At 39.8% G+C, this 27,016-nt stretch overlaps 1 protein-coding gene across 3 annotated transcripts in view; it reads right to left on the bottom strand.

The window, feature by feature from the left end:
* Positions 1 to 25,755, bottom strand: part of LOC107825702 (uncharacterized) — a 41,826-nt gene extending 16,071 nt beyond the window's left edge. The window contains exons 1-6 of one of the 3 annotated variants that reach the window (XM_075248499.1): positions 25,671 to 25,755; positions 24,256 to 24,343; positions 23,138 to 23,682; positions 22,946 to 23,062; positions 10,660 to 10,730; positions 8,306 to 8,374 (exon numbers count right to left, since the gene is read on the bottom strand). In XM_075248499.1, coding sequence (XP_075104600.1) covers positions 23,254 to 23,682; positions 24,256 to 24,294 — 468 coding nt within the window. In that variant the 5' untranslated portion in view covers positions 24,295 to 24,343; positions 25,671 to 25,755 and the 3' untranslated portion in view covers positions 8,306 to 8,374; positions 10,660 to 10,730; positions 22,946 to 23,062; positions 23,138 to 23,253. Of the gene's footprint in view, positions 1 to 8,305; positions 8,375 to 10,659; positions 10,731 to 19,003; positions 19,268 to 22,945; positions 23,063 to 23,137; positions 23,683 to 24,255; positions 24,344 to 25,670 lie in introns of those variants that run through there. The other 2 variants (XM_075248500.1, XM_075248498.1) reach the window with 2 other exon arrangements.
* Between the last annotated feature and the right edge of the window lie 1,261 nt (positions 25,756 to 27,016).

Raw genomic sequence — 27,016 nt, 5'->3', positions numbered from 1 at the left:
GTTGAAAAAGTTGAAGTTTGGAGAGTTGAGAAGTTTGACCGAGAGTTGACTTTGTTGTTACCGGGATCGGATATTGGTTCCAAAAGTTGGAATAGGTCTGTTGTGTCATTTATGAGTTGTGTGCAAAACTTGAGGATAATTGGAGTTAGTTTGGTATGTTTGGGTATTAGTTTTGAAAGTTAGAAGTTCATAAGTTCATTAGGCTTGAATCGATATGCAATTCGTGATTTTGGTATTGTGTGATGTGATTTGAAGCCTCAACTAAGTTCGTATGTTGTGTTAGGATATGTTGGTATGTTGGATGAGGTCCTGGGGCCTCGGGTGTGATTTGGATCATGTTCGGCTCATTTTTGAACTTGTTGGATTGTTGTCATGACTGTTGTTGGTTTCCTTATACGCGATCGCGAGTGTAAGTTCGCAATCGTGAAGGGTTGTTTGGTTGACTGTGGAATTAGTTCTATGCATTCGCGAGAATGGTTCTGCAATCATGAAGCTTAGGGAGTCATTGCTACGCGAGTGCGTGAGAGGTGTTGCATTTGCGAAGAATGGAGAGGATGCATATCAGGCACGTTGCTCTACGCGATCTCATGAGTGTGTCCGTGAGTGCGTACCTTTGGGGGAGTTAGTCAGCGTGTTCATGATTGGAGTTATCCATTCACAAAGGGTTATTTTTGCAGCTTGTATTTTTGTGCTTCGCGATTGCGAAGTATTTCCCGCGATTCCGGAGAGGAGCACCTGGGCAGAATATACGATTTCGAAAATGAGGGTTATACTATTATTTCACATTTGGGATTTGGGAGCTCAGATTAAGACGATTCTTGGCGGGATTTTCAAGGAATTGATAGGGTTTTAGTTCATATACATGAATCTATCATTGTTTTTACCATTTAATTAGTGTTTGGGGTTGGAAACATTAGGGAAAATGGTAGAAACTTCATAGACTTTAATTTGAGGATTTGAAAGTCGAGTTGAGATTGGAATCGAGTAATTTTGGTATGGTTGAACTCGTTGTTGAATGGGTATTCGAATTTTGTTAATTTTGTTCGATTCTGAGATGTGGGCCCGAGGTTGACTTTTGTTAAAGAACCTAGCTTTATCATATGGAATTAATAGTGTTATTTTTATTAAGTTTGTGTTGAGGCTAGATTCGAGTCAGTCGGAGGCCGATTCGCGAGGCAAAGGCTTGTTGGAGTAGAGATTTGTGCGATTTGAGGTAAGTAACACTTCTAAACTTGGTTCTGAGGGTATGAATCCTTGACATGCGTCCTATAGCTTGTGTTGATTGTATTAAGTTATTTGAGGCTAGATTCGAGTCATTCGGAGGCCGATTCGCGAGGCAAGGGCTTGTTGGAGTAGAGATTTGCGCGGTTTGAGTTAAGTAACACTTCTAAACTTGGTTCTGAGGGTATGAATCCTTGAAATGCGTGTTATGTGATTGGTGTTGAGGTGACGCACATGCTAGGTGATGGGCATGTGGGCGTGCAGCGTAATAATTGTGAATTGGTTGATTCCGTGGAACTGTGTAGTTATCAAATCTTGATATTATTCATGTATTCTCCATTGCTAGAGAAATTGAGCTATGATTCATGTTAGAAATCATGCTTAGGATATATGCCGATACTGTTGGGACCCACATAGGTCGTTCTATTGTTGTTGAGTTATTTGCTTAAATTGCAGTTATGTACTCATTCGCATTCATCATTTGAGTATCATATCGCAATATCTATTAACATTTATTGTTACATCATGTATCATATTTTGGGGCTGATTGGCATGAGTATTGAGAGTCCGAGAGACTGGAGAGATTGATGACTGAGTAAGGCCGAGGGCCTGATTGTGAGTGATATTGTTGGGATTGGGCTGCACGCCGCATCGGATTTTATTGATTCATGATGGGATTGGGTTGCACGCTGCAGCAGGTTTTATTAGCGCTTGGGCAAGATCTGCCCCTCCGGAGTCTGATATACCAACAGTGAGCGCAGGTACCATACAATGCTGAGTGACTGAGTGTGATGAGTGAGAGTTGAGACAGTAAAATTGAGTACTCTGAAAGTGGGAGTACGTGAGGCCATTATTGTGATGCATTACATGTGACATGCATGCACATTGACATTTAGATATAAAGATGTAGCATTCCTCATATCAGTTAGACTTGGCATATTTTATCTGTGTTGAGCTTAAACTGCTAACTTGAAAGCATGTCTACATTCTTATACTAACTGATTATGAGTTATCTCTAAGATATTATTGTCATTTTTCCTGTCATATCTATACTGTTATAATATAGATTTGGACTATACCTTTCTTAGTTCATCACTGCTTCAGCCCAAGCTTAGTCCTATTACGAGCTATTGTGAGTTTTCCTAAGGGTTAACAAGTGACATCACGGTTTCTCAATTTTCTTCTTCTCTATTAGTATCGATGATAGGATTAAAGGATAATTTTATTATTTCTTCTATTGTCATGTCTAGCTAAACTCATTAGCTAGGGTTGTGAATCCGTAGTGGTGTTATGACTATGGGTTATTAATATAGATTCGTCTTTGATTAAATATTGTGTTATCTAATTTCTCCATATTTTCTTGTATAATTGGGTGGTTGCAAACACTAAATTAACGCCTATCACACTTAGTTCTAACTTGGAAAAGTAGAACCGAGTTTAGGTATAAATAAATTAGCAAGGAATTGGGTAGATTAAGGATTCAATCGCATCTTAATTAATGGAATCAAACTAGGAATAGGGGGATTCTTACTTGGGAATTAACAATTGTATGCATAGAGCTCTAAATAGCTTGGAAAGGCATTTGTGAGTAAAAACCTCTTAGTGTTGGAAAATACTAAGTTGTTATTATTGATATTGTTGTCATAACACATGTTTGATTGATTGGAATCGAATACATCTATTCACATAGCATAACATACACTAAGGATGAGCAACCCTAGTGCTTTCTCTCATTGATTACTACTCTCTAACTATTTTCGCATTCTAAGTGTTTGATTAATTTCATAGTCATAATTTTAGATGCTCATGTACTCAGTGACACCCGAATTTTAGGGGATTTTGTATTGAGTCGTGGTATTTTCTTATCATTTATTTATGAGATTTTCACTAGTAAGCTTATTTCATTATGTTTTCAATTTAAAGATGCGTGGTTATTTGTGATTGTCGGCTTGCCTAGTATTGCGATAGGAGCCATCATGACATGTGAGATTTTGGGTCGTGACAAGTTGGTATCAGAGCCTAAGTTACATAGGTCTCGCGAGTCATGAGCAGGTTTAGCAGAGTCTAGCGGATCGGTACGGAGACGTCTTTACTTATCTTCGAGAGGCTATCGAACCCTTAGGAAAACTTTACTTTCTTGTATTCTTGTCATGCGGATTTGTTGATTTTGAAAACTAAACTTCTTTTATTCTATTCTCTCATAAATGGTGATGACACATGCTACCTGATCAGGCGGACGACCACCAATACCACCAACTAGGGCAATGAGAGGCCAGGGCCGCGGTAGAGGCTAAGGTGTAGCTCGTTCAGCAACTAGAGCAGCACCTGTAGGCCCACCAGTTGCTCTAGTTCAGGAGCAGATTCGAGATGTGGTTGAGCCGGTGCGACTAGCTCAGGCACCAGTTGTGCCCATTGTGATTCCAGGCCTTCAGGAGACTCTGACCTAGATTTTAATGATATGCACTTGTCTTGCTCAGGCGGTTTCAGTTCCGGTCACGCCAACAACTTCTCAGGTCGGGGGAGGTGCTCAGACTCCCGCCATCCGTACTCCAAAGCAGGTGGTAAAGGGACTTCAGACACCGGGGGTACTACCAACCCAACCGGTTGCAGTTGCTCAAGCCCAGGTAGGTTGCCCTATTAGTGACGATGAGTAGAAGATGCTAGAGAGGTTTGGGAGTCTCAGGCCTCTATCCTTCAGTGGGGTTGAATTGGAGGATGCTCATGACTTCTTGGACAGGTGCTAGTAGATTCTTCGCACGGTGGGTATTCTAGAGACTAGTGAAGTTTCATTTACTACTTTTCAGCTATCGGGGCAGCCTTCAGATGGTGGGAAGCATATGAGTTGAGCAGGCCATTAGGTGTTGCACCACTTACGTGGCATGAGTTCTTCGTTCTCTTCTTGGAGATGTTTGTTCCATAGACCAATAGGGAGGAGTTGCGTAGGCAGTTTGAGAAGCTTTGCCAGGAGGGTATATCTATGACCCAGTATAAGATGAGATTTTTAGAGTTGGCTCGCCACGTGATCTAGTTAGTTCCCACAAATAGGGAGAGGATTTGGAGATTCATTGATGGCCTCAACTATGGACTATGTTTTGTAATGACTCGGGAGATTACTTGAGGTGCTAGGTTCGAAGAGGTGGTTGATATTGCTCGATGGCTAGAGTAGGTCCATAGTTAAGAGAGTGGGGAGAGGGAGGCCAAGAGGCCTCGTGGTTCGGGTGGTTTTAGCGGAATTTCTTCTGGAGGACAGACCCACCACAACAGGGGTTGTCCTTATAGGCCCGCTTAGATGGCTCGTCTAGTTCATCGTGATGCACCTGCTAGCCATGGTTCATACACCGCTCGTCCAAATTTGTCATCTCTCAGTGCCCTGCCAGCTCAGAGTTCATCTCGTGCTACATTAGTTCAGGGTTCATTTATGTCAGGTCCCTCTAGCAGCTATTCTGGTTCTTGGGGTCCGCTTCAGTACTTGCTGCCATTGTCAGAGCAGGGTTGATTTGAGTATGGAGAGTTTGGTCGTGTGAAGAGGTATTGTTCCCGTCTTTTGGGTGGTCCAGTTATGCAGAGGAGTCAGGCTGCGAATTCCAAACCAGTTACTTCACCACCCACTCAACCAGCTCAGGGTGGGGCTCAGGCAGCTAGAGGTCGCCCTAGGGGGAGGCCGATCAGGTGGTGGTCATGCTCGATGTTTGCCTTCCCTGCCAAGCCAAAGGCCGTTGCTTCAGACGCAGTGATCACACATATTGCCTCAGTATTCCACATGTATGCTTCTATATTATTTGATCCTGGTTCCACTTATTCGTATGTATCATCATATTTTGCTTGCTATTGGGATATGCCCTGTGAGTTCGTAGTTTCACTTGTTTATGTATCTATGTTGGCGATTCTATTGTTGTGGACCGTGTGTATCTATCGTGTGTGGTGACCATTGGGATATTGGAAATTAGAGTCGATCTCTTATTGCTTAGTATAGTTGATTTTAACGGTATTCTAGGCATGGATTGGTTGTCCCCATGTCGTGTTATTCTGGATTGTTATGAGAGTGAAGTTGGCGATGCCGAGGTTACCTAGGATCGAGTGGAGAGGTTCTCTGGACCATGTTCCCATTAGGGTAATTTCATATCTAAAGGCCTAATGGATGGTTGGGAAACAGGTGTTTGTCATATTTGGCTTTTATGAGAGACGTTGATGCTCATACTCCTACTATTGATTCTGTTTCGGTAGTGCGAGACTTTCCGGATGTATTTCTTGCAGACCTGCCAGGTATGCCACCCGACAGGAACATTGATTTTGGTATTGACTTGGTGCCGGGTACTCAGCCCATTTCTATTCCTCCATACCATATGGCACTAGCAGAGTTGAAGGAATTGAAAGAACAGTTTCATGAGCTTCTTGATAAGGGGTTCATTAGGCCTAGTGTGTCGTCTTGGGTGCATCGGTTCTGTTTGTGAAAAAGAAAGATGATATTATACTGGACAGTTGAACAAAGTTACAATTAATAACAAGTATCCTTTATCTCCTATTAATGACTTATTTGACCAGCTTCAGGGAGCTAGAGTGTTTTCTAAGATAGATTTGAGGTCTAGGTATCACCAGTTGAAGATTTGGGACTCGGATATTCTGAAGATGGCATTTAGGACCCGTTATGGTCATTATGAGTTCCTTGTGATGTTGTTTTGGCTGACCAATGCCCCGGCAACATTCATACATCTGATGAACATTGTATTCCAGCCATATCTTGATTTGTTTGTCATAGTATTTATTGATGATATCCTGGTGTACTCACGTAACTAAGAAGAGCATGCACAACTTTTAATGATTGTACTACAGAGGTTGAGGGAGGAGATGCTTTATGCCAAGTTCTCCAAGTGTGAGTTTTGGCTCAGTTTGGTGGCCTTCTTGGGGAACGTGGTGTCTAGTGAGGGGATTAGGGTGGATATGAAGAAGATAGAGGCATTTCAGAGTTAGCATAGACCGTCTTCAACTATTGAGATTTGAAGTTTTCTCGGCTTGGCTGGATATTATCGCTGCTTCGTGGGGGGTTTCTGGTCCATTGTAGCATCTTTGACCATGTTGACCCACAAGGGTGCTCCATTTAGGTGGTCGGATGAGTGGGAGGAGAGCTTTCAGAAGCTCAAGATTGCCTTGACCGCAACTCCAGTTCTAGTTTTGCCTTCAGCATTAGGTTCTTATACGGTGTATTGTGATGCTTCTCAGATTGGTATTGGGTGTGTCTTGATGCAGGGTGTAGAGTTATTGCTTATGCTTCATGCCAGTTGAAGCCTCATGAGAAGAACTACCTTGTTCATGATTTGGAATTGGTAGCCATCGTTCATGCATTGAAGATTTGGAGGTATTATCTCTACGGTGTGTCTTGTGAGGTATTTACAAATCATTGGAATCTTCAGCACTTGTTCAAACAAAAGGATCTAAATTTGAGGCATCGAAGATGGTTGGAGCTGCTAAAGGACTATGATATTACCATTCTGTATCATCCCGAGAAGGCCAATGTGGTGGCCGATGCCTTGAGTGGGAAGGCGGTGAGTATAGGTAGCCTTGCATTTTACTTGAGTGATGGGAGGTTGATTGCTGAAGATGAAGACCCATCGGGCCAACTCTATAACCTAGACGTCACTGCGTTTGACCTTTGGGTAATGATTTCTCATGATAAAACCGCTGATAAGCTCCATGCATGCCCCAATTTGAGAGGTCATAAGAGAATCAGACGAGTTAAAGTTTCACACTTTGGTCTATGATATCATAATTAGGGATTTTGAAATTCCATCGGTGAAATGAAAAGAAAATAACATGCTTCATAGCTCAGGGACAAAATGAGTGATTCTGTAAGTTTGATTTGAAAGAACAATGAAGAGATCGGGTCAACGATGTTTTGAGCTTAGGGTTTCAAATTAGGGCATTTCAAATCTAGTGATTTAAAAAGGAAAATAACAGCGTGATTCACGAATAGGGAGGCAGAAGAGATGATTTATAGTGAAATATTATGACTTTGCACGAATTTGTACAAGGTCTGGTGATTGATGTGCTTAGGCGAATGAGAGAAGAGAGAACGAAAGGGGAAAGAGGGGCGGCGAGGTCAAGAGAGAAATGATTCAAGGGTAAGGGTTTTGGGTAGCCAACTTTAGGGATAAGGTTAGGGGGAATGATCGGGGTCGTTGATCTTTCGACGGTCTTGATAATTCTTGATTTAATGTTTTAATGAGGAATTTCGGTGGTCGTTGGATCACAAGAATCCAACGGCTATGATTAAATCTGTTGAATATATTAAATTAGATAGAATACGGAGACAAAATCGTAGGCCATTGATCTAGGGAACGAACGATCTAGTTCAGTTGTGCTTCTTTTGTGTGTGTCGGAGACGGGTGACATGGTGTGATCTTATTGGCCAATAAGAGGTGACGGGGATTGCCAAGGTGGAGAGAAGGGAATTGGACCTGGGTCAGATTTATCTTTGGGCTTGGTAATTAGGGCCAAAAGTAATTTAAATGGTAGCCAATTTGTGGCCTTTTAGCCTTTTAAACCTTTTGAAATTAATTTAAATAAACTTAATTATTTTCAATAAAATATAGTAAAAATTATAATTATCAAATATACTACTAATTATGGTAATTAATTATTTGTAAAATACCTTATCTTCTAAATTACGACACTGATTTCGAATTATTAACAAATATGATAATCTAATTAACTAAAAATTAAGAAATAATTTATTAAATTAATTATAAAGCCTATGTGACGTATGTAAAAGTTATTCTAATAATCTTAAAATAGTACATATGATGTATTTTGTAATTATAATACTAAATTATTAATTTCAAAACCACTAATACTTAATTAATTTTGTAAAATAGGTATTATTGATTGAAAATATTTTTAAAACATTCATTGCAAATTTAAGTATAAATAAATTAATTTTAAATGGGAGGGTCAAAATTAGCCGTCAACAACAAGTACATGAGCGGCTAGAATACTACAAATATAGTCTGAAACAATGTACAATTGTTCGGAACAAGGTAAACAGTAAGCTAAATAAGGAAGGGGACTAAGGACATCGTGCAACTCTTACCTCAAGTCTCCAGAACAGATATGATCCGAGTAAGCCTCTGTTAGACACCGTTGGGGCCAACACTAGAATCTGCACAAGAAGTGCAGAAGTGTAGTATGAGTGCAACCGACCCAATGTACTCTGTAAGTGTTGAGCCTAACCTTGACGAGGTAGAGACGAGGCTAAGGCAAGACGCCTACAATAAACATGTACATTATATATATATACATAAAATAATAACAAATAAAGAGTCAAGTGATACAACGGAGTAAGGGCAGGTATAGGGGACAATAGACTAAAACAATAAATGAGGAACCATGAAATAAACATCTTTCCTACACGGGCGACAAAACTATCAAGTCATAATCCACATCACTAAATATCAAGTAAAACAATGAAATCAATAAACTCGCATGGCATCACCCTTCGTTCTTTTACTCTCATCCTCACCAAATCAAAATATATGCAAGTGCACAACATCACCCTTCATGCTTTTACTCTCATCCTCATATGATCATAATAGAAATGGATATGCACGGTATCACCCTTCGTGCTTTTACCTCACATTCACTCAATTAATGATAACAATATGCAAATATGGTACGGCAACACCCTTCGTTCTTTTCACTCTTCCTCACTAAGCAACAACAACAACCCAAGTATTTTAACAATGCGAGAAGATAATTCAACCTCAACAATGGTGCTAGAATAAGCAAACTCAACTTTCGGTATCACAACAACTTTAACATAAGCAATAAACACGGACACGGACAATTAATGAATAAACAGTCTAACTAAGGCATGGAAGGCATAGTGAATGAAACAACATGGTACAAATAAGACATATTACAATTATATGTTTTAACCCATAACGACGTATATATACTTGTAACCTTGCATATACGTCATCCCCACACATAGTTCATGTAGCAAGTAGATCAAATAAGTCTCAATTCTATCTAGTCAAAGTTAACCACGACACTTACATCTTTCTGCAACCAAATCAATAATCAACCAAGGCTTTTCCTTTATAATAAGACTCCAAACCAATCGAATATAGCCAAATATAATTCAAACAATTCAAAATTATCTTTAGAAACTACCCACGAGTGAAAAAGGTTCAATCTTTAACTAAATTTGAAAAGTCCGAGTTTCGGATCAAATTCTGATTACTCATTCACCCCTGAGCCTGGTTATGTGATTTGTTTTAAAATCCAACCTCAATTCGAGGCCTACATCTCAATTTTACCCAATTCCTAAATTCTACCCAAAACCCCCAATTTTTATATTTAAACTACTAAATTTAAGGATAAAATCAATGGATGATTATGGAAATACATCAAAATTAGTTTAAAAGCACCAACTAATGAAGTTGGGATAAAAATCTCTTCACAAATATCTCTAATCCGAGCTCTAGGCATCAGGTGCTGTTCGCGTTCGCATAGCACCTGTCACGCTCCCGAAGCCCACAGGCCAATTGGCCTTCATGGTCGAGAAGTCATTATCTCATTTGCGAAGGCATTTCTCAAACCAAGCCTCCGCATTCGCGTCCCAGGAGTCACGTTCGCGATGAAGAACCATCTGCCCTCCCCCTACATTTCCCAAGTTTACGCGTTCGCATGGGGCCTAATGCGTTCGCGAAGGTCAGTCCCCCCAAGCCATTGCATTCACATAGTGTATCCAGCCCTAGCCCCAAATTACCCCTACTGGATTGCGGTAGTGGCTTGCTTTACAATCGTGAAGCACTAATGCACCAGCAGAAAAACCAACAATTCAACAAGGCCAAAATTGGTCCGGAATCAATCCGAAGCTTACACGAGCCCCCGGGTTCCAACTCGAACATGCACACAAATGTAATAACATCATACAAACTTGCTTGCTACCTCAAATCATCAAAACAACATCAAAAGTCATGAATCGATCATCAAAACATAATATCTTTCAAAGTTTAAACTCTTTTTCTAACTTTCCACATAACGTGCCGAAACGTCCTCGGGTCTCTTAGGACCCCAACCAAACATGCGTACAAGTCCAAAAATATCATATGAACCTATCAGAATAGTCAAAACACTTATCCGAGTTTGTTGACCAAGAACATTGACCGTGATCAACTCTAGTTGTTTTTAAAGCCAAAAATCATTTTTTTTTAAAAATTCCACGTAAAAACTTTTCGAAAAATGACATGGACCACGCAGGCAAATTATATAACATCAAATGAATATATGAGACGTCTCGGAACACATAAATAATGGCTAGTACTCAAAATTACCTATCGATGTTACACATACGTGCATAGCTCCCATAACACATAGCACATAACAAATATTGCACATACGGGGTAAATTCCCTCTTACAAGGTTAGACAGGAGACATACCTCGCTTTGAAATTCGACGATCATCTCCAATGCCTCTCTAACACCACAAATCAATGCCAAACGATCTAAAACTAGTCAAAAAATGTGCAAACAAATCAAAATATACTCAAAGACTCGTAATTTAATCAATTAGAAACAATTCCCAAAATCCACATGAAAAGTCAACAAAGTCAACCCCTGGTCCCACGCACCCGGATTTCGAAAACCCTACAAAATAAATATTACTCATAGCACCACGAACTCAAATGTATAATTTATTCTCAATTTCATGGTCAAAACTCAAAAATACCATTTTTAGATTCTCTTCTAAAATCCCCACAATTTCCACTAATTTTTACGTTTAAATCCATATGTAATCCATGTATTTAGCTCACAATGAGTAGAGTTGGAAGATTACAGGGATATGTCATTTAGCCAGAAAGTCCTTTACTAACTACTTAAAGACCTTGAGAAGATGCCAAGGCAAAGAAGGAAAGATCAGTAGCAGTACAGTACTTTCAAATGAACGAGGGCAACACATACAATGTATACTGCCCAGGTTTTGTACTTCGAAGAAATACAGGCTAAGCGAAGCAGATGGCCATTATTACAAAGAGCTGGACAGTGTGGGCTGTTGCGTGTATGATTACCAAAGTACAATGCGGAGGGCTTCAATACATATTACATCTGAAAGGAAAAGTTACTGTCTTCATGCCCTAAAGTTTAACTAGGATTCAATGTATGCTATTAGCATTTTGTGCTCATTCCATTGAAAAGATGTTAAAGATAGGCACAAACATGGATCGTGTGGAATACATATTGCAACTATGGGATACCGCTAATGCTACAGAATTGTGGGAACAACAAAGCCTATACAATATCAATGTTTTATGGAAAGATACTGTCACGACCCAAAAACCTAATCTGTCGTGATGGCGCCTATCGTGGAACTAGGCAAGCCGACTCATTTCCAAAACAAACCAATATTTTCATTTTAAATATAATTTCAATTTTATTTAACATAAAACCTTCATTTAAGGAGCTCAAATCAAAGAAAAAATAGAAGTGCGTAAAAGAAAAGCCCGATATTGGGGTGTCACTAGTCATGAGCATCTACTATAATCTGTCGAACAATATCAAGGCTAACTTAACCTGGAAAATAGCTAAATACAGCTAAAGGAAGATAAGAGGGAGAAGAGCAGGGGCTGCGATCGCCAAACAGCTACTTTGCTATCTCCAAGAAAATCTACAACCAGAACACTCAATAACCGCTACCGTGTCCAGCTACACCTGAATCTCCATACAAGGTGCAGGGAATAACGTGAGTATGCTAACTCAGTAAGTAACAACAATAAATAAAGACTGAGCAGTAGTGATGAGCAATAAAGCATATAACGTTCATATCATGAAATCTCAGTAAAGTACAACATGCTTTAAAAATCAGTGTTTGAATCAAATCATCTCATTCAAACCCGGTTCCAGTAAAAATCATTTCAAGATATTTTTCTAACAGTTTTTCAAACAAAGGCTCAATGTAAAGGTGAGCAAAAATGATGAAATCATAAACAGCCCATCGGGCAAAACATCACTCATATACAGCCCCTCGGGAAAACCTCACAGTCACTCGTGCCACTCGGGCATACCTCACAATCACTCTTGCCACTCGGGCATACCTCACAATCACTCATGCCTCACAGTCAATCAGCACTCGGCACTCGGCACTTGCACTCAGTAGGTACCTGCACTCACTGGAGGTGTGTACAAACTCCGGAGGGGCTCCTTCAGCCCAAGCGCTAATAATCTGCACGGACAACTCACGAGCTGCACGGACAACTCACGTGCTATAATAATAAAGTATGCTGCAGGCAGGCAGCCCCGATCCACACTCATCCTCACAATCAGGCCCTCGACCGAAATGAAACATGCTGCGGCGTGCAGCCCGATCCTATAAATATCCTCATAAATCAGGCCCTTGGCCTCACTCAGTCATAAACCTCTCAAGCCACTCGGGCATTTCAGTAAAACAGGGCATTCGGCCCAAAACATTTATATGCATCAAAATAGAGTCATAAAAACGGAGTTATGCGGTAAACAAGTATAAACATGACTGAGTATATATTTTCAATCGAAAACAATGAGAGGATAGTAAGAAAAGGCCCCTAAGGATGCAAACAGCACTGGCGTAAGGCCCAACCATGACATTCAGCTCAATTTACATAAATTCTTTCTAAAACATATAAGTATCATATAATTTCCATAAAATATGCAACTTTACAGTTGCTACGGGATGGACCAAGTAACAGTCCCCAACAGTACACGCCCACATGCCCGTCACCTAGCATGTGCGTCACTTCAAAATAGTAGGATGATACGAAATCCGGGGTTTCATACCCTCAGGACTAGATTGACAATCGTTACTTACCTCAAACCGATCAAATCTCTACCCCGCAATGCTCTTGCCTCTGGACTTGGCCTTCAAATGCTTCAAATCTATTCACAATCAATACAATACCATCAATATACGCTAATGGAATGAATTTCACAAGAAAAGCTTCAAACATTAGACCAAAACCCGAAATTGGCTCAAACCCAGTCCCCGGGCCCACGTCTCGAAATCCGAAAAAATTCACAAAACTGGAAATCTCATTCACTCCCGAGTCTAACCATACCAAATTCATCAAAATCCGACATCGTTTGGTCCTTCAAATCCTTAAATTACTCTCCGAAAATTCCAAGCCCTAACCCCTCGTTTTTACTAATTACAATGATTAAACAGCGGAAAATCACTATATATACAAGTATTAGGGCTCAAGTAACTTAACTCAACGAAACCCCCTTGATTCCCTCTTCAAATCTCTCCCAGAAGCTCCAAAAACCGAATAGAAATGGTGAAGAATGCACCAAAATCGCGAAGGGTTCTATTTATGGTTTCTGCCCAGGTTTTTCGCACCTGCGGCCATTTTCTCGCACCCGCGCAACCGCACCTGTGGTCCAAGGAGCCGCACCTGCACAACTCACTTAATCCCCCAGCTTCCGCACCTGCGGACACCTTTCTTGCACCTGCGGTCCCTGGTGCGCATCTGTGAAACCAACCCAAAATTATCATCTCCGCATCTGCGCTCAAGGCCTCGCACTTGCGGGCTCACAGATGCGGCCAATTCTTTGCACCTGCGTTCCCAGCATTGGCCCAGCGTCGCCCGCACCTGTGAGGCTTTCTTCCAAAGGTTCGAAAATAGCATTAGCAGCAGCTCCAGCTGCAATTCTAACTTCGACAAATCCGTTAACCACCCGGAATCACCCCGAGGCCCTCGGGACCTCAACCAAAAATGCTAACAAGTCATATATCAACATACAAACTTAGTCGAACCTTCTAATCACTCAAAACAACATCCAAACACCAAATTACCCTCGGATTCAAGCCTAAGAACTTCTAAATTTCCAAATTCGGCAACCGATGCCGAAACCAACCAAACCACGTCCGAATGACCTCAAATTTTGCACACACATCACAAATGGCACTACGAACCTACTCCAACTTCCGGAATTCCATTCCGACCCCGATATCATATTTTCCACTGCCAACGTAAATAACCAAATTTCCAATTTCGCCAATTCAAGCCTAATTCCAAATCACATTCCGGACGCACTCCTAAGTCCAGAATCACCTAACGGAGCTAACAGAACCATCAGAATTCCAATCCGAGATCAAATGCTAAAGAGTCAAATTTTGGTGAACTCTCCCAATTTAAAGCTTCAACAATGAAATTCTTTCTTCCAATTCAATTCCGAAATACCTGCGACCCAAAACCGACGATTCACACAAGTCAAAGTACATCATACGGAGCTACTCATGCCCTCAAACAACTGAGCGAAGTGCAAATGTTCAAAATGGCCGGTCGGGTCGTTACATCCTCCCTCACTTAAACATACATTCGTCCACAAACGTACCCGGAGTTGTTCCAAAAGCCATCAAATCGCTGTGTAGCTTTCACATGCACATACTCGGGGATGATCCCACATCACCCTATCCAATACAGGTTCAATAGCACAGTATAACTGAAATTTCTCAATTCAACCTAGCCCACAAGCCTTCGAATCAAATTTCCAACATCCGAAATTTCCTATAAGATGAGAAGTTTGCATCTACATACCGTATAAGTCTGAACAATCCATACCAAAAGCCGTAACCATAACTCAAATACTCAAATTCAAATACCGCATAGCTCGAATGCTCGAAGCAATGATTTCAAATCACAGTATCGACTCAAATCAACCCGGTGCTTGTAATAAACCTCATATCAGACAAAACCTCGTTCTAAAACCTTCGTACACTGCCGATGATGAAAGAAACATACCGAATTCATAACCATTCATTAGACCAACAGGTCATGGAGCTCCCGTTCCTTCTACAAGAACTAAAGCCAATTTTAAAGCCGACTTCCGATATTATCCTCCCAATTATACCACAATCAAATCTGATAGCATCCATTCTAGGACCAATGACCTCGTCTCATCCAACACGACCACTCTAGTAACATGACACATCAATACAATCTAAAGCCTCAGCCCGTGCAATCCGTGTACCAGATAGCAATATTCCAAATGTACCCAATCGTAACAATGACCCAAACAGGAGAACCGTTCCGCAAGCTCGAGGAGTACCACCCCTACGCAATGCTAAGAATCCATCACACACCACAGAACCATAACACACGAATCTTACACGAGGGATCATATTTCCACATAACTCTGCTGCAATACGCGACCGTATCCAAATATTGGTCCATATGAAACACATCAAGCCACCTTGCTAAAATCAATAACCATGCGCAATTTGACATCAAGTACCCAAAGTGCATTACCATAACCACGGAGAAGCAAACGAAACCATGCCACATAAAACCCAAAAGAACATAACCAAAACGTCATCAACCAAGCAATATCCAATACTATTCTCGCTCAAATTCCGTTATAAGGCCACAATAGAACCGCACCATATGTGCATATAACCAACGAATCACAACTCCTTATAGCATAGAAGAGTAACTCACAAATCATTTCAGAACACGAATAAGCTTCACATCAAGCGAATGGCACATCCTTCAACAATAGCAGTATGCAGCCAATCAATCCAGCTCGGTGTAGAATACGTATCCTAATTGGGCCTACCAATGGGCCCCAAATCAACTATGGTCAGCCACCAATAGATAAACAACCTCCGAAAGTCCACAATGATGGAATCATAATACCTTCTATCATCTGGCTAGCTCCGGCCACAACTTCACAGTCCACAGCCATGAAACAATCTGCTCCTGAGAACTCCCAATCTCCAATTCCATAGAACACATGAATCACTATATTTGATTCCACCTCCACCGCCCGAATGCCTAACACCTCTCTCATACATAATCATCCCACGAGAAATACTAAAAAAAAAAAATCTTCAGTGCCACATCGCAAAAAATTGAATATCCACAGTCGATCAACCAGGAGAGTGTTGCAATACCAGCGAAGTACCCATAAATCAAAACACACTGCCCCTTCTGAAATGTACACTCTCATCAAGCTATACCAGATAGTAATATCATTTACCTAGTCATCGGAAACCGTTCATGCTGCCCAAGAATTTATATCCTTCCCTTCAAAACTGAACTGTGACCTTGTACATATAAATCCTATTCCCGCACAACACACCACATCTATTGTGCCATCGTATGACAAGCATAAGAATTCCATTATCAACTCTGAGTCACTAGCAAATTACATACCTTATTAGTGAAAAACCTCTTTCTTGCTTCTTTTTAGGAGGAAATCATAACACACAACACGCTCCGTACATCGGTAGAAAATATCCGGTTCACACCATGGTAGAACCCATCATGAACACTTTGAAATCCATTTGCACATAACCAAGCTATCTGAACTGAATTCCTCTAACTCCACCAAGCCACAAAGGTTGCCAAATTCAAGAGCATTGCCACGAAACACCTGTAGATACTAGCCACATCATAAGTACTTAAAGAACCGATCATACCCATTACTGTTCTAACCCAACCTACTACCAAGCCATCCTATTTCTCCAAGTTCTTTCTAAATTGCCTTCAAATTGTTACTTTTTCATTGTTAGAACACTACTATCCTTAACTAAAACTTACCCCACGAACTCTAGCATAGAATCACGCCGCCCTAGGGCTTATAAGCCGCTGAATTCCCTTTTTTATGTATCCCAAAGGTTCCACAACCAAAAATGCTTACTCCGAAGAGACTTTATGTGAACCTAAAATTGTTTCCTTCACCTTCTTGATACTAAAATGCATAATTCTCAATGATATAAAATGCCACGAGTCTCGACACCGCTCAATGCAACTCCCAGTTTTCTAGCCATATTTATAAATCTTGAATCCATTAGAACCATTCTCGAGAGTCATCCACTCTACTCAATTTTTGAATTAACCGACCAAACGGACTAAAACGACATGTGCCCCATTAATACACCAACACCGAAGGGAATAAAGAGTAACCCACACTCCTACGCAACCGAGAAAAATCCCGCTCCATGTACACTACATTCTCTGTGAATAACCACTCAATTATTTTATGGTCCTCCTATAACCATAGAGTGTAATACAACTTATGTCCAGAAATTCCTTTACCCGAGTCATCCTCGATCTCGACCTCTGCAAGTCATAACTGATTCACCGGTATACCCAGAACTGAAACTAATATGACCCATAACCGTGCAATCAACTCGTCGATAGCAGACTCCCCCACTTAGCCTTAAGCTGCAATTATATAAAATTAGAACCCATAAGGATTTCTCCTTCTCAATTACCAAGGTCTCGCACCATTAACCTGCCAGACTTCTCGAAGTGTTTTATTAAGCCTTTCATGAACATTCTGAATCTCCAGCCAAAATCACATACGCAACCTCCTGCCGGGTAGAAAGTAATATTCCTCGCAAAAGCTTCACCAACATCACGCCACCAGTAGCTGTACACAGGAGATAACCCACATGTGGAATTCCTTACCGACATCTTCCAATGACACTGCACTGAGTTCAACGACCACTAAATCCGTAAATTCTCCTGAGTTCATGCTCACCCACCATTTGTATAAGTCTGCACTTTCCTTATTGACATCAACTGTACGTCAACAATACCTTACGAACTCAAGTCATATTGCACCTGACACGATAATCAGATCTTCACGCCTCTATTCATTTCAAACACACTCCTTTCTGCCATATTCAATTTTTCCTTTGTACACTAACAATCACTCCAAATAGAGTCTGCAGGCCCGATTCACATACTAACATGATTCCAAACCATTCTACACTTTCTCAAGGCACACGACTACCCTTCTAGTGAATTTATATGCTAATCTGTCAGTCTTACTTCGGTTAAATCATCTCCTTTAAGAAACTTCTCAACATCTACTTCTCCTACTTGACCTGCTAGTACTTCAACCACCGCGAAACACTTCCCGTCATGTCTTACCTCATGCTTTGCTACCCAAACTGCTGCGTCAAATCGAAATGTATCTCTGTCGCACCTGAACCAATAAAATGTTACTGACTCTAAGTCTCTTCGAAGATTATCTTTCTCAAGCCATCAACATCAAAAATACCCATTCGCAACCACAATCACTTACTCTTCTTGAGTCCAAACTCATTGAGAAGACATGAGAATTTAATTTGCCCCAAAATTTTAACAACGTGAAAGATCCTTCAAAACATTCACACTCGAGACCGTACGTCACATCAAAACGAAAATCAAGCGCCCAATGGCCTTCCTTTATATTTCAAGGAAATACTTCTCGTCACATTCAAATCGTCTTAACACATCCCGCAATTACATCATACTCGTCACAAAGCCATTCCACCGCTCATCGAGCCACGAATTCCACTCGTAGGGGCATTACCGGACATATGAGTCCAAATGTACAGGTTACAACTGAAGCTACTGAACCAAAACTACGGTTTAAACCTAGCCTCAAGTCCTCCAAACTAGCCCATCACCAAAACACATAATACACATCTTGAACCTCGTTCCTAGAATCACAAGACGGCGATGCACAAGCGCATACAAGATGCGTGGAAGGAATTCAAAAAGTTATGTCTCAAGCTGAATCAATTTCGCACGATAGAATACAAGAAAGTGATATTTTCCTAAGGGTACTGCAGCCTCTCGAAGATAAGTACAGACGTCTTCGTACAAATCCGCAAGACTCTACTAAACCCGCTCATGACTCGTGAGACCTATGTAACCTAGGCTATGATACCAATCTATCACGACACAAAAACCTAATATGTCGTGATGGCACCTATCGTGTAACTAGGCAAACCGACTCATTTCCAAAACAATCCGATATTTTTATTTCAAAGATAATTTCAATGTTATTTAACATAAAACCTTCATTTAACAAATCAGGGTGTCACTAGTCATGAGCATCTACTACAATCTGGCTAATATCAAGGCTAACTGAGCCTGGAAATAGCTAAATACAGCTAGAGGAAGATAAGAGGAAGAAGAACAGGTGCTATGATTGCCAAACAGCTACTTTGCTATCTCCAAGAAAATCTACAACCAGAACAATCAATAACTGCTACCGTGTCCAGCTACACCTGAATCTGCACACAAGGTGTATGGAGTAACGTGAGTACGCCACCTCAGTAAGTAACAACAATAAATAAAGACTAAGCAGTAGTGACGAGCAATAAAGCATATAACGTTCATATCATGAAATCTCAGTAAAGTACAACATGCTTTAAAAATCAGTGTTTGAATCAAATCATCTCGTTTAAACCCGGTTCCAGTAAAAATCATTTAAAGATATTTTTCCAACAGTTTTTCAAGGCTCAATGAAAAGGTGAGAAAAAATGATGAAATCATAAACAGCCCCTCGGGCAAAACATCACTCATATATAGCCTCTCGGGCAAACCTCACGGTCACTCGTGCTAATCGGGCATACCTCACAATTACTCTTGCCACTCGGGCATACCTCATAATCACTCATGCCTCCCAGTCACTCAGTACTCGCACTCAGTAGGTACCTGCACTCACTGGGGGTGTGTACAGACTCCGGAGGGGCTCCTTCAGTGCAAGCGCTAGTAATCTGCACGGACAACTCATGTGATGCACGGACAACTCACGTGCTATAATAATAAAGTATGCTGCAGTCGCGCAGCCTCGATCCACACTCATCCTCACAATCAAGCCCTCGGCCGGTATCAAACATGTTGCGGTGTGCAGCCCGGTCCCATAAATATCCTCACAAATCAGGCCCTCGGCCTCACTAAGTCATAAACCTCTCAAGCCACTCGTGCATTTCAGTAAAACAGAGCATTCGACCCAAAACATTTATATGCATCAAAATAGAGTCATAAAACTGAGTTATATAGTAAACAAGTATAAACATGACTGAGTATAGATTTTCAATCGAAAACAATAAGAGGATAGTAAGAAAAAGCCGCTAAGGGTCCAAACAGCATTGGCGCAAGGCCCAACCATGGCATTCAACCCAATTTACAAAAATTCGTTCAAAAACATATAAGTATCATATAATTTCAATAAAATATGCAACTTTACAATTGCTACGGGATGGACCAAGTCACAATCCCCAACAGTGCACGCCCATACGCCTGTCACCTAGTATGTCCGTCACTTCAAAATAGTAGGATGATACGAAATCCGGGGTTTCATACCCTCAGGACTAGATTTACAATCGTTACTTACCTCAAACCGATCAAATCTCTACCCCGCAATGCTCTTGCTTCTCGACTCGGCCTCCAAATGCTCCAAATCTATTCACAATCAATACAATACCATCGATATATGCTAATGGAATGAATTCCACAAGAAAAGCTTCAAAAATTAGACCAAAACCCGAAATTGGCTCAAACCCGGCCCCCGAGCCCACGTCTCGAAATCCAACAAAATTCACAAATATAGAAAGCTCATTCACTCACGAGTCTAACCATACCAAATTAATCACAATCCGACATAGTTTGGTCCTCAAATCCTTAAATTACTCTCCAAAAATTCCAAACCCTAACCCCTCATTTTTACTAATTACAATAATTAAACAACGAAATATCACCATATATACAAGTATTAGGGCACAAATAACTTACCTCAACGAAACCCCCTTGATTCCCTCTTCAAATCTCTCCCAAAAGCTCCAAAAACCGAATAGAAATGGTGAAGAATGCACCAAAATCGCGAAGGGTTCTATTTATGGTTTCTGCCCATGTTTTTTGCACTTGCGGCCATTTTCTCGCACCCGCGCGACTGCACTTGCGCAACTCACTTAATCCCCCAGCTTCCGCACCTGCGGACACCTTTCTCGCACCTGCGGACTTGCATCTGCGGTCCCTGGTGCGCATCTACGAAACCAGCCTAAAATTATCATCTCTGCATCTGCGCTCAAGGCCTCGCACTTGCGGGCTCGCAGATGCGGCCAATTCTTCGCATCTGCGCTCCCAGCCTTGGCCCACCGTCGCCCGCACCTGCGCACTACCCACTCGCACATGTGAGGCTTTCTTCCGCAGGTGCGAAAATAGCAGTAGCAGCAGCTCCAACTGCAAATTTCAACTTCGACAAATCCGTTAACCACCCGGAATCACCCTGAGACCCTCGAGACCTCAACCAAAAATGCCAACAAGTCATATATCAACATACAAACTTAATCGAATCTTTGAATCACTCAAAACAGCATCTAAACACCAAATTACCCTCGGATTTAAGCCTAAGAACTTCTAAATTTTCAAATTCGGCAACCGATGCCGAAACCAACCAAACCACGTCCGAATGACTTCAAATTTTGCACACACATCACAAATGGTACTACGAACCTACTCCAACTTCCGGAATTCCATTCCGACCCCGATATCAAATTTTTCACTGCCGACCGAAATCGCCAAATTTTCAATTTCGCCAATTCAAGCCTAATTCTACCACGGACTTCCAAATCACATTTCGGACGCACTCCTAAGTCCAAAATCACCTAACGGAGCTTACAGAACCATCGGAATTTCAATCCGAGGTGAAATTCTAAAGAGTCAAATTTTGGTCAACTCTTCCAATTTAAAACTTCAACAATGAAATTCTTTCTTCCAATTCGATTCCGAAATACCTGCGACCCAAAACCGATGATTCACACAAGTCAAAGTACATTATACGGAGCTACTTGTACCCTCAAACAACCGAGCGAAGTGCAAATGTTCAAAACGACCGATCGGGTCGTTACAGATACACCAGCTAATCTACTACTATCTCAAAAAATACAGCACGCAGAACTAATGCAACTACAACAAGGCAAGGAATACATTAACATCTGGACAAGTGGAATGACACGAGGAGTTTTGAATGTGTTTCTGGGAAGCAATGTTTGGGATGGAGTTTCTTGTCAAGGGAAATGCATGGTCGGGGTACATTCATATGCTTTATACAGGTAATTGCAAAGCTAATGAATAAGGCAATAGAGGAAAGAAGTAGCAGCCTCGAGCTAATCTGGAAACAGGCATACGCTATTTGTGCAAGTCAATCGTCGACGCATGAAGCATTGAGTCATTTATGTGGCTCATACTCTAAGGAAAAAGTGGATCAAAAGCTACAGGAACAACATGATACAATGACAGCGACATTAATACCACAGGTGCAACACAAATATGGGAAAATTCGCAATACACGCATATCACACATAACCTCCAAGTGTGACAGAACTTTCTGCCTGGTTTTTATAATTCTTAGACATATTTATCTTAGATTACATCATGTACTATCACTATTGGGTATTTTACTCAACTTTGACAGTAAGATTTATGCTGCTTTCAAATTTTACTTCCTACTCTGTGTAAGACTTCGAGACATTTTATTTATTATGTTATTTATATTTAAAAACTAGCCTTAGGCATAGTGCCTAGTGGATTTACTTAAAAAAAAAAGGAAAGTATTACTCCCTCCGTTTCAGTTTATATGAACCTATTTCCTTTTTGGTCCGTTCCAAAAAGAATGACCCATTTCTAAATTTGGAAACAATTTAGCTTAAACTTACAATTCTACTCTTAATGAGAAGTTTTTATAACCACGCAAATACTCTGAGCCCCTTTTTGACTTGTTTAGGACTACAAATTCTAAAAGTCTTCATTTCTTCTTAAACTCCGTGCACAGTCAAACAGGTTCACATAAATTGGAACGTAGGGAGTACTATTTTTATGGGTCAAATAAAAATTGATTCACTTGAAACAAAAGAATTAAGAGAATGATGTTGTTAACAAATATATGTGAATAATATTGTTAATCTTACATGGGTTGTGTCGGCGCGCATCTCGACCCAAGTCATTTTTGTTCCATCCTTCAACTTCTTCATGTGGGTTTCCTCAAACACCTCATCATGAGTAACTGGTCTTTCTTTAGTCTTTTCCTGCAAAATAAAATATGTTAAAAAAATGATAACTAAAGTAGTTATAAATCAAGAACATTATAATAAACACATTACCAATCTTCTTCAATGAGCCGTCATACTAATTGAACCCCCGTGTGCACAGAGCCACCCTTGTCGGACATAGTGGCTTTCCTTCCCTGGCGGCTCATCCTCTAAAATTCCGGAGATTTTCAATATTCAAGAAGTTTAACCCATATATCATCAAGAATCCAAGTTGGCCTCCCATTAATTTCTCGAGCAGTCCGAAGCATATCAGACAACCTATTAGAACAATTCTCAAAGAATGTACCACTCTCACAACCAGTAAGATTCTGAAAGTCAACATCAGCTAAATTACTATAGTTCTCTCCATGAACCGTCCACACATAATAATTTTCTCTAAACCCTTTTCTGTAAAGATGAACTTTAACATCCTCCGATATCAATAACTTTATACAATTGCACTTAGCACAAGGACATCTAATCGTTCCTTCATTACAGAATTCAGAAAGTGTTTTTGCATAAGCAATAAATCCTTTAACACCTTCTACAAATTCTTCCTTCAATCCCCCACGATTAGGATGATTTCTATTGTACATCCCTCTACGATCTCGTTCCATCTATTTCACAATAACAAGATAAAATATTAAATAAAGAAGTACATAATTTATTTTATTCAATATATACTAATCATATACTTTGTTGTCTTATATTTAGTTGATTAATGGTCCTTGTTAAAAGATAACTACACAAGTCGACAACCAAATAAATTAAACGGTGTATTTTAAAATTGTCAACTTTCTATCTCCATTTCTGGAAGAGCTCTACACATTTATATCAAGAAAAGGAAAGCTTTATCACAATAGTGTAATATTTATACTCTTAGGAGACAATGCATGTAACCCTAGAACACCTAGTGTCTTTTTCTATCAAAATATCTAACAAACAAAAGAAATTAAAAAGAGAAAACTGATAAAGAATTTATTAAGAAAAAATTCATTTTGAAAAACGAGTGTTGGATTAATGAAGAGGGAACCGAGAAGCTTCAAGTTATGAATAATTATGGTCAATGAACCTAAACAAGAATGCTTCATATTTCAATAACATAAGACACCTAAAGCACAGGAAAATAACTTTTCAAAAAAGATAAGACTAATTTCATTTTTTATCCAAATATTATACACATCAAGTACCTTAATATTTGCCTCTTTTGGTAAAAGAAAATGACCCATTCGATCAAAATCAGATTCTCTCTCCTTCAACCGCAAAAGAATCAAACACCTATAAACAATAAAAATCAAATGAAAATGTTAAGCTAAGACAAGAACTCAAATGTCTTTAGCTATCAAAATTTGTCCTGGTGATATTGCGCCCACCTCTATTGCGCTAGGAACTAGCTACCTACAGCTAGTACCGGGTAACTCTGCCCCCAAGGTTAAAGAAAAATTTATATGTAATAGTAACTTGTCAAACACAAATTTAGACACAAATTTATATGTAATAGTAATTTGTGCATATTGTCACGAGCAATTTGGTTACTTGTAAATGTACTTCGCCTTAAATTTTGATACTTGTTGTAACTAACTTCTTGTTTTTTTCCCTCAATAATTAACTATCACTTGTATTTGCTGGAAGCAATTAAAGTGAAAAACAATTCCTAGAATATCTTTTATACAATTCAAAGTTACTCTGGAAGGCATCCTTGTGTTTCCCCAATCAACTAGATGCTTATATGAACACTACAGTTTGTTTCAATATAATCTTCTATTTTACTATTAGTGAGGATTGGCAAAAGAAAGTTGTATAAGTTGTTTTATTTGTTGTTTGCTGGGGATGAGTTTGGTGTAATAGTTATAATGTGGGAAAAATAAGAAGAGTAGTGGAATTACTTGTGTAGTTTAGTTAGTGTCTATATTTCTGTGTGAATAACATGAATCAATCCCATGTCTAATATGCATATTTTTCTATACATGGCTCAAGAAGATGTAGAATTTTATGTGCAAACACTTAATATCGTATCCCTCCTTTTTGGGTTATTCAACATCTATGCGCGGTAAAGCTGGTTCAAGTCCCCTATTTTTTCATGGGTTGGGAGGGGATGGTAGACATTGTAGCTTTTTGATATCTGTGTACTGATCACTACAGTAAGCTCATTGATGCACTCCTACAGAAAGGTCAGTTCTGCTTCTCTTGCTAACAGTTTCATGCTTTAGATAATCCAAAATGTAGGAAAGAAGTAAAATTTTGGGCTCATACGAGTTCGTTATTTGACTATGACTTCAGGGATCCAACCTTTTGTAACATTAACACATTATGACATACCACAAGAACCATCAATTAACGCTACAATCCAAATACACATTTAAAAAAACAGATCTGAAAAATAGACCGAACAAACAGGAATAAACCAACTAAATATTATCTTTCAACAAATTAATTGTTTCTAAGATCATATATGCACAAGAGAACAACATTAATTTTTTAAACCTAGGGTTTGAAACAGTATAAAATCCATAAAATTCAAAGTTTTTTAGGGGAAAGCAAAAACGAAAAAGGAGACTAGGTGAGTGAGTTGGAGGGAGAGAGAGGGAGAGAGAGGCCGACTTACCTGGGAATGGAGTGAAGACTCGTCTGTGCGTGGAGTGAGAGAGACAGAGGGGGAAAACACTAAAAGAAAACTTATAAAACGTTATGTGAATGAATAGACTAAGAGAAAACTTATAAAATGTTAATAATAAAAGCTTTCCCTTGGGAAAGCTCTATGGGAAATTTTTTTCATTATTATAAAAAAAAATTAAAAATTCAAAAAATTTCGTATACACTGAGTCTGTGGTAATATTTAAAAATATTTTTTTATTTATTGTTTAAGTTCCCACTGTCTTCTCTAGAATTTTTTTTAGTTTTATATAATTATTTTTTAATGAATTTTCCCACAGAATCAGAGAGAACTAAACTACCCGCATTTTTTGCGCCAAAACGTTCCTACGGATAGTCAATGGGAATTTTTTTTTTTCTTTTTTCTGGAAAGAAAATTTTAATTTTCTCATTGAATTTCGGTGGGAATTGCCACTGATAATTTTTTCGTGGGAAATTTCCGTTGGAAAATGCTATGTTTCTAGTAGTGGTCTATATGTGGATTGGGATGCACACCGCATCAAGCCTTATAGGCTTTATTACTATTGATGGGATCGGTCTGCACACCGCAGCAGGCACCGTACAATGCTGGGTGACTGAGTATGCTGAGGGATTGAGTATGATGAGTGGGAGTGCGAGACAGTGAGATTGAGTATGATGAGTGGGAGTGCGAGACAGTGAGATTGAGTACTCTGAGAGCGTGAGTACATGAGTTCATCACTGTGATGCATTGCATTGACATGTGTACTTGACATACATGCATAGAGATGCATTTCCTCATGCTACACGGTATTGTGACATTCATGACTTCGCATGCACATTAACATGTAGGCATAGAGATGTACTTTCTACATGCAAATATGATATTTTAATATTTTATGTATTGTTGAAAGTTTTTTGGAAAAATCATAGTTTTCTGATAAATTCAAATTTTGGTGAATTCGGTGAAAGATTTGGGTTTTACAGTTATACTTGAGAAGAATGCCTATTTTTTCATAAACGTGGACGAGCTGAGCATCATATCTTTGAGTTGTTTCTTGTCCTACTTTTATTATATTGTTATGAGTTGTTGTTGGCCATTGGTGTTGGACTGTGACCATTTGTCCAAGCTCGTCACTGCTTTCAACCTAAGGTTAGGTCTGTTATTTATTGGGTACATGGAGTCGGTTGTTCTCATACTATACTTCTGAACCTTGCGTGCAGATTTTGGATGCTGATGTTACTGTGAATGGTGGGAGCTGACACTAAAGACGTATATGCGTTCCGGTCATAGCTGCCTCTTATTCTTGGTAGCTTTAGAATTATTAATCTATTCATGTA

The sequence above is a fragment of the Nicotiana tabacum genome, chromosome 24, assembly GCF_000715075.1.
Source record: "Nicotiana tabacum cultivar K326 chromosome 24, ASM71507v2, whole genome shotgun sequence".
Classification (NCBI taxonomy): Eukaryota; Viridiplantae; Streptophyta; class Magnoliopsida; order Solanales; family Solanaceae; genus Nicotiana; species Nicotiana tabacum.
The sequence above is the reverse complement of the archived record's forward strand: the minus strand, read 5'-3'. Positions and strand labels throughout refer to the sequence as shown.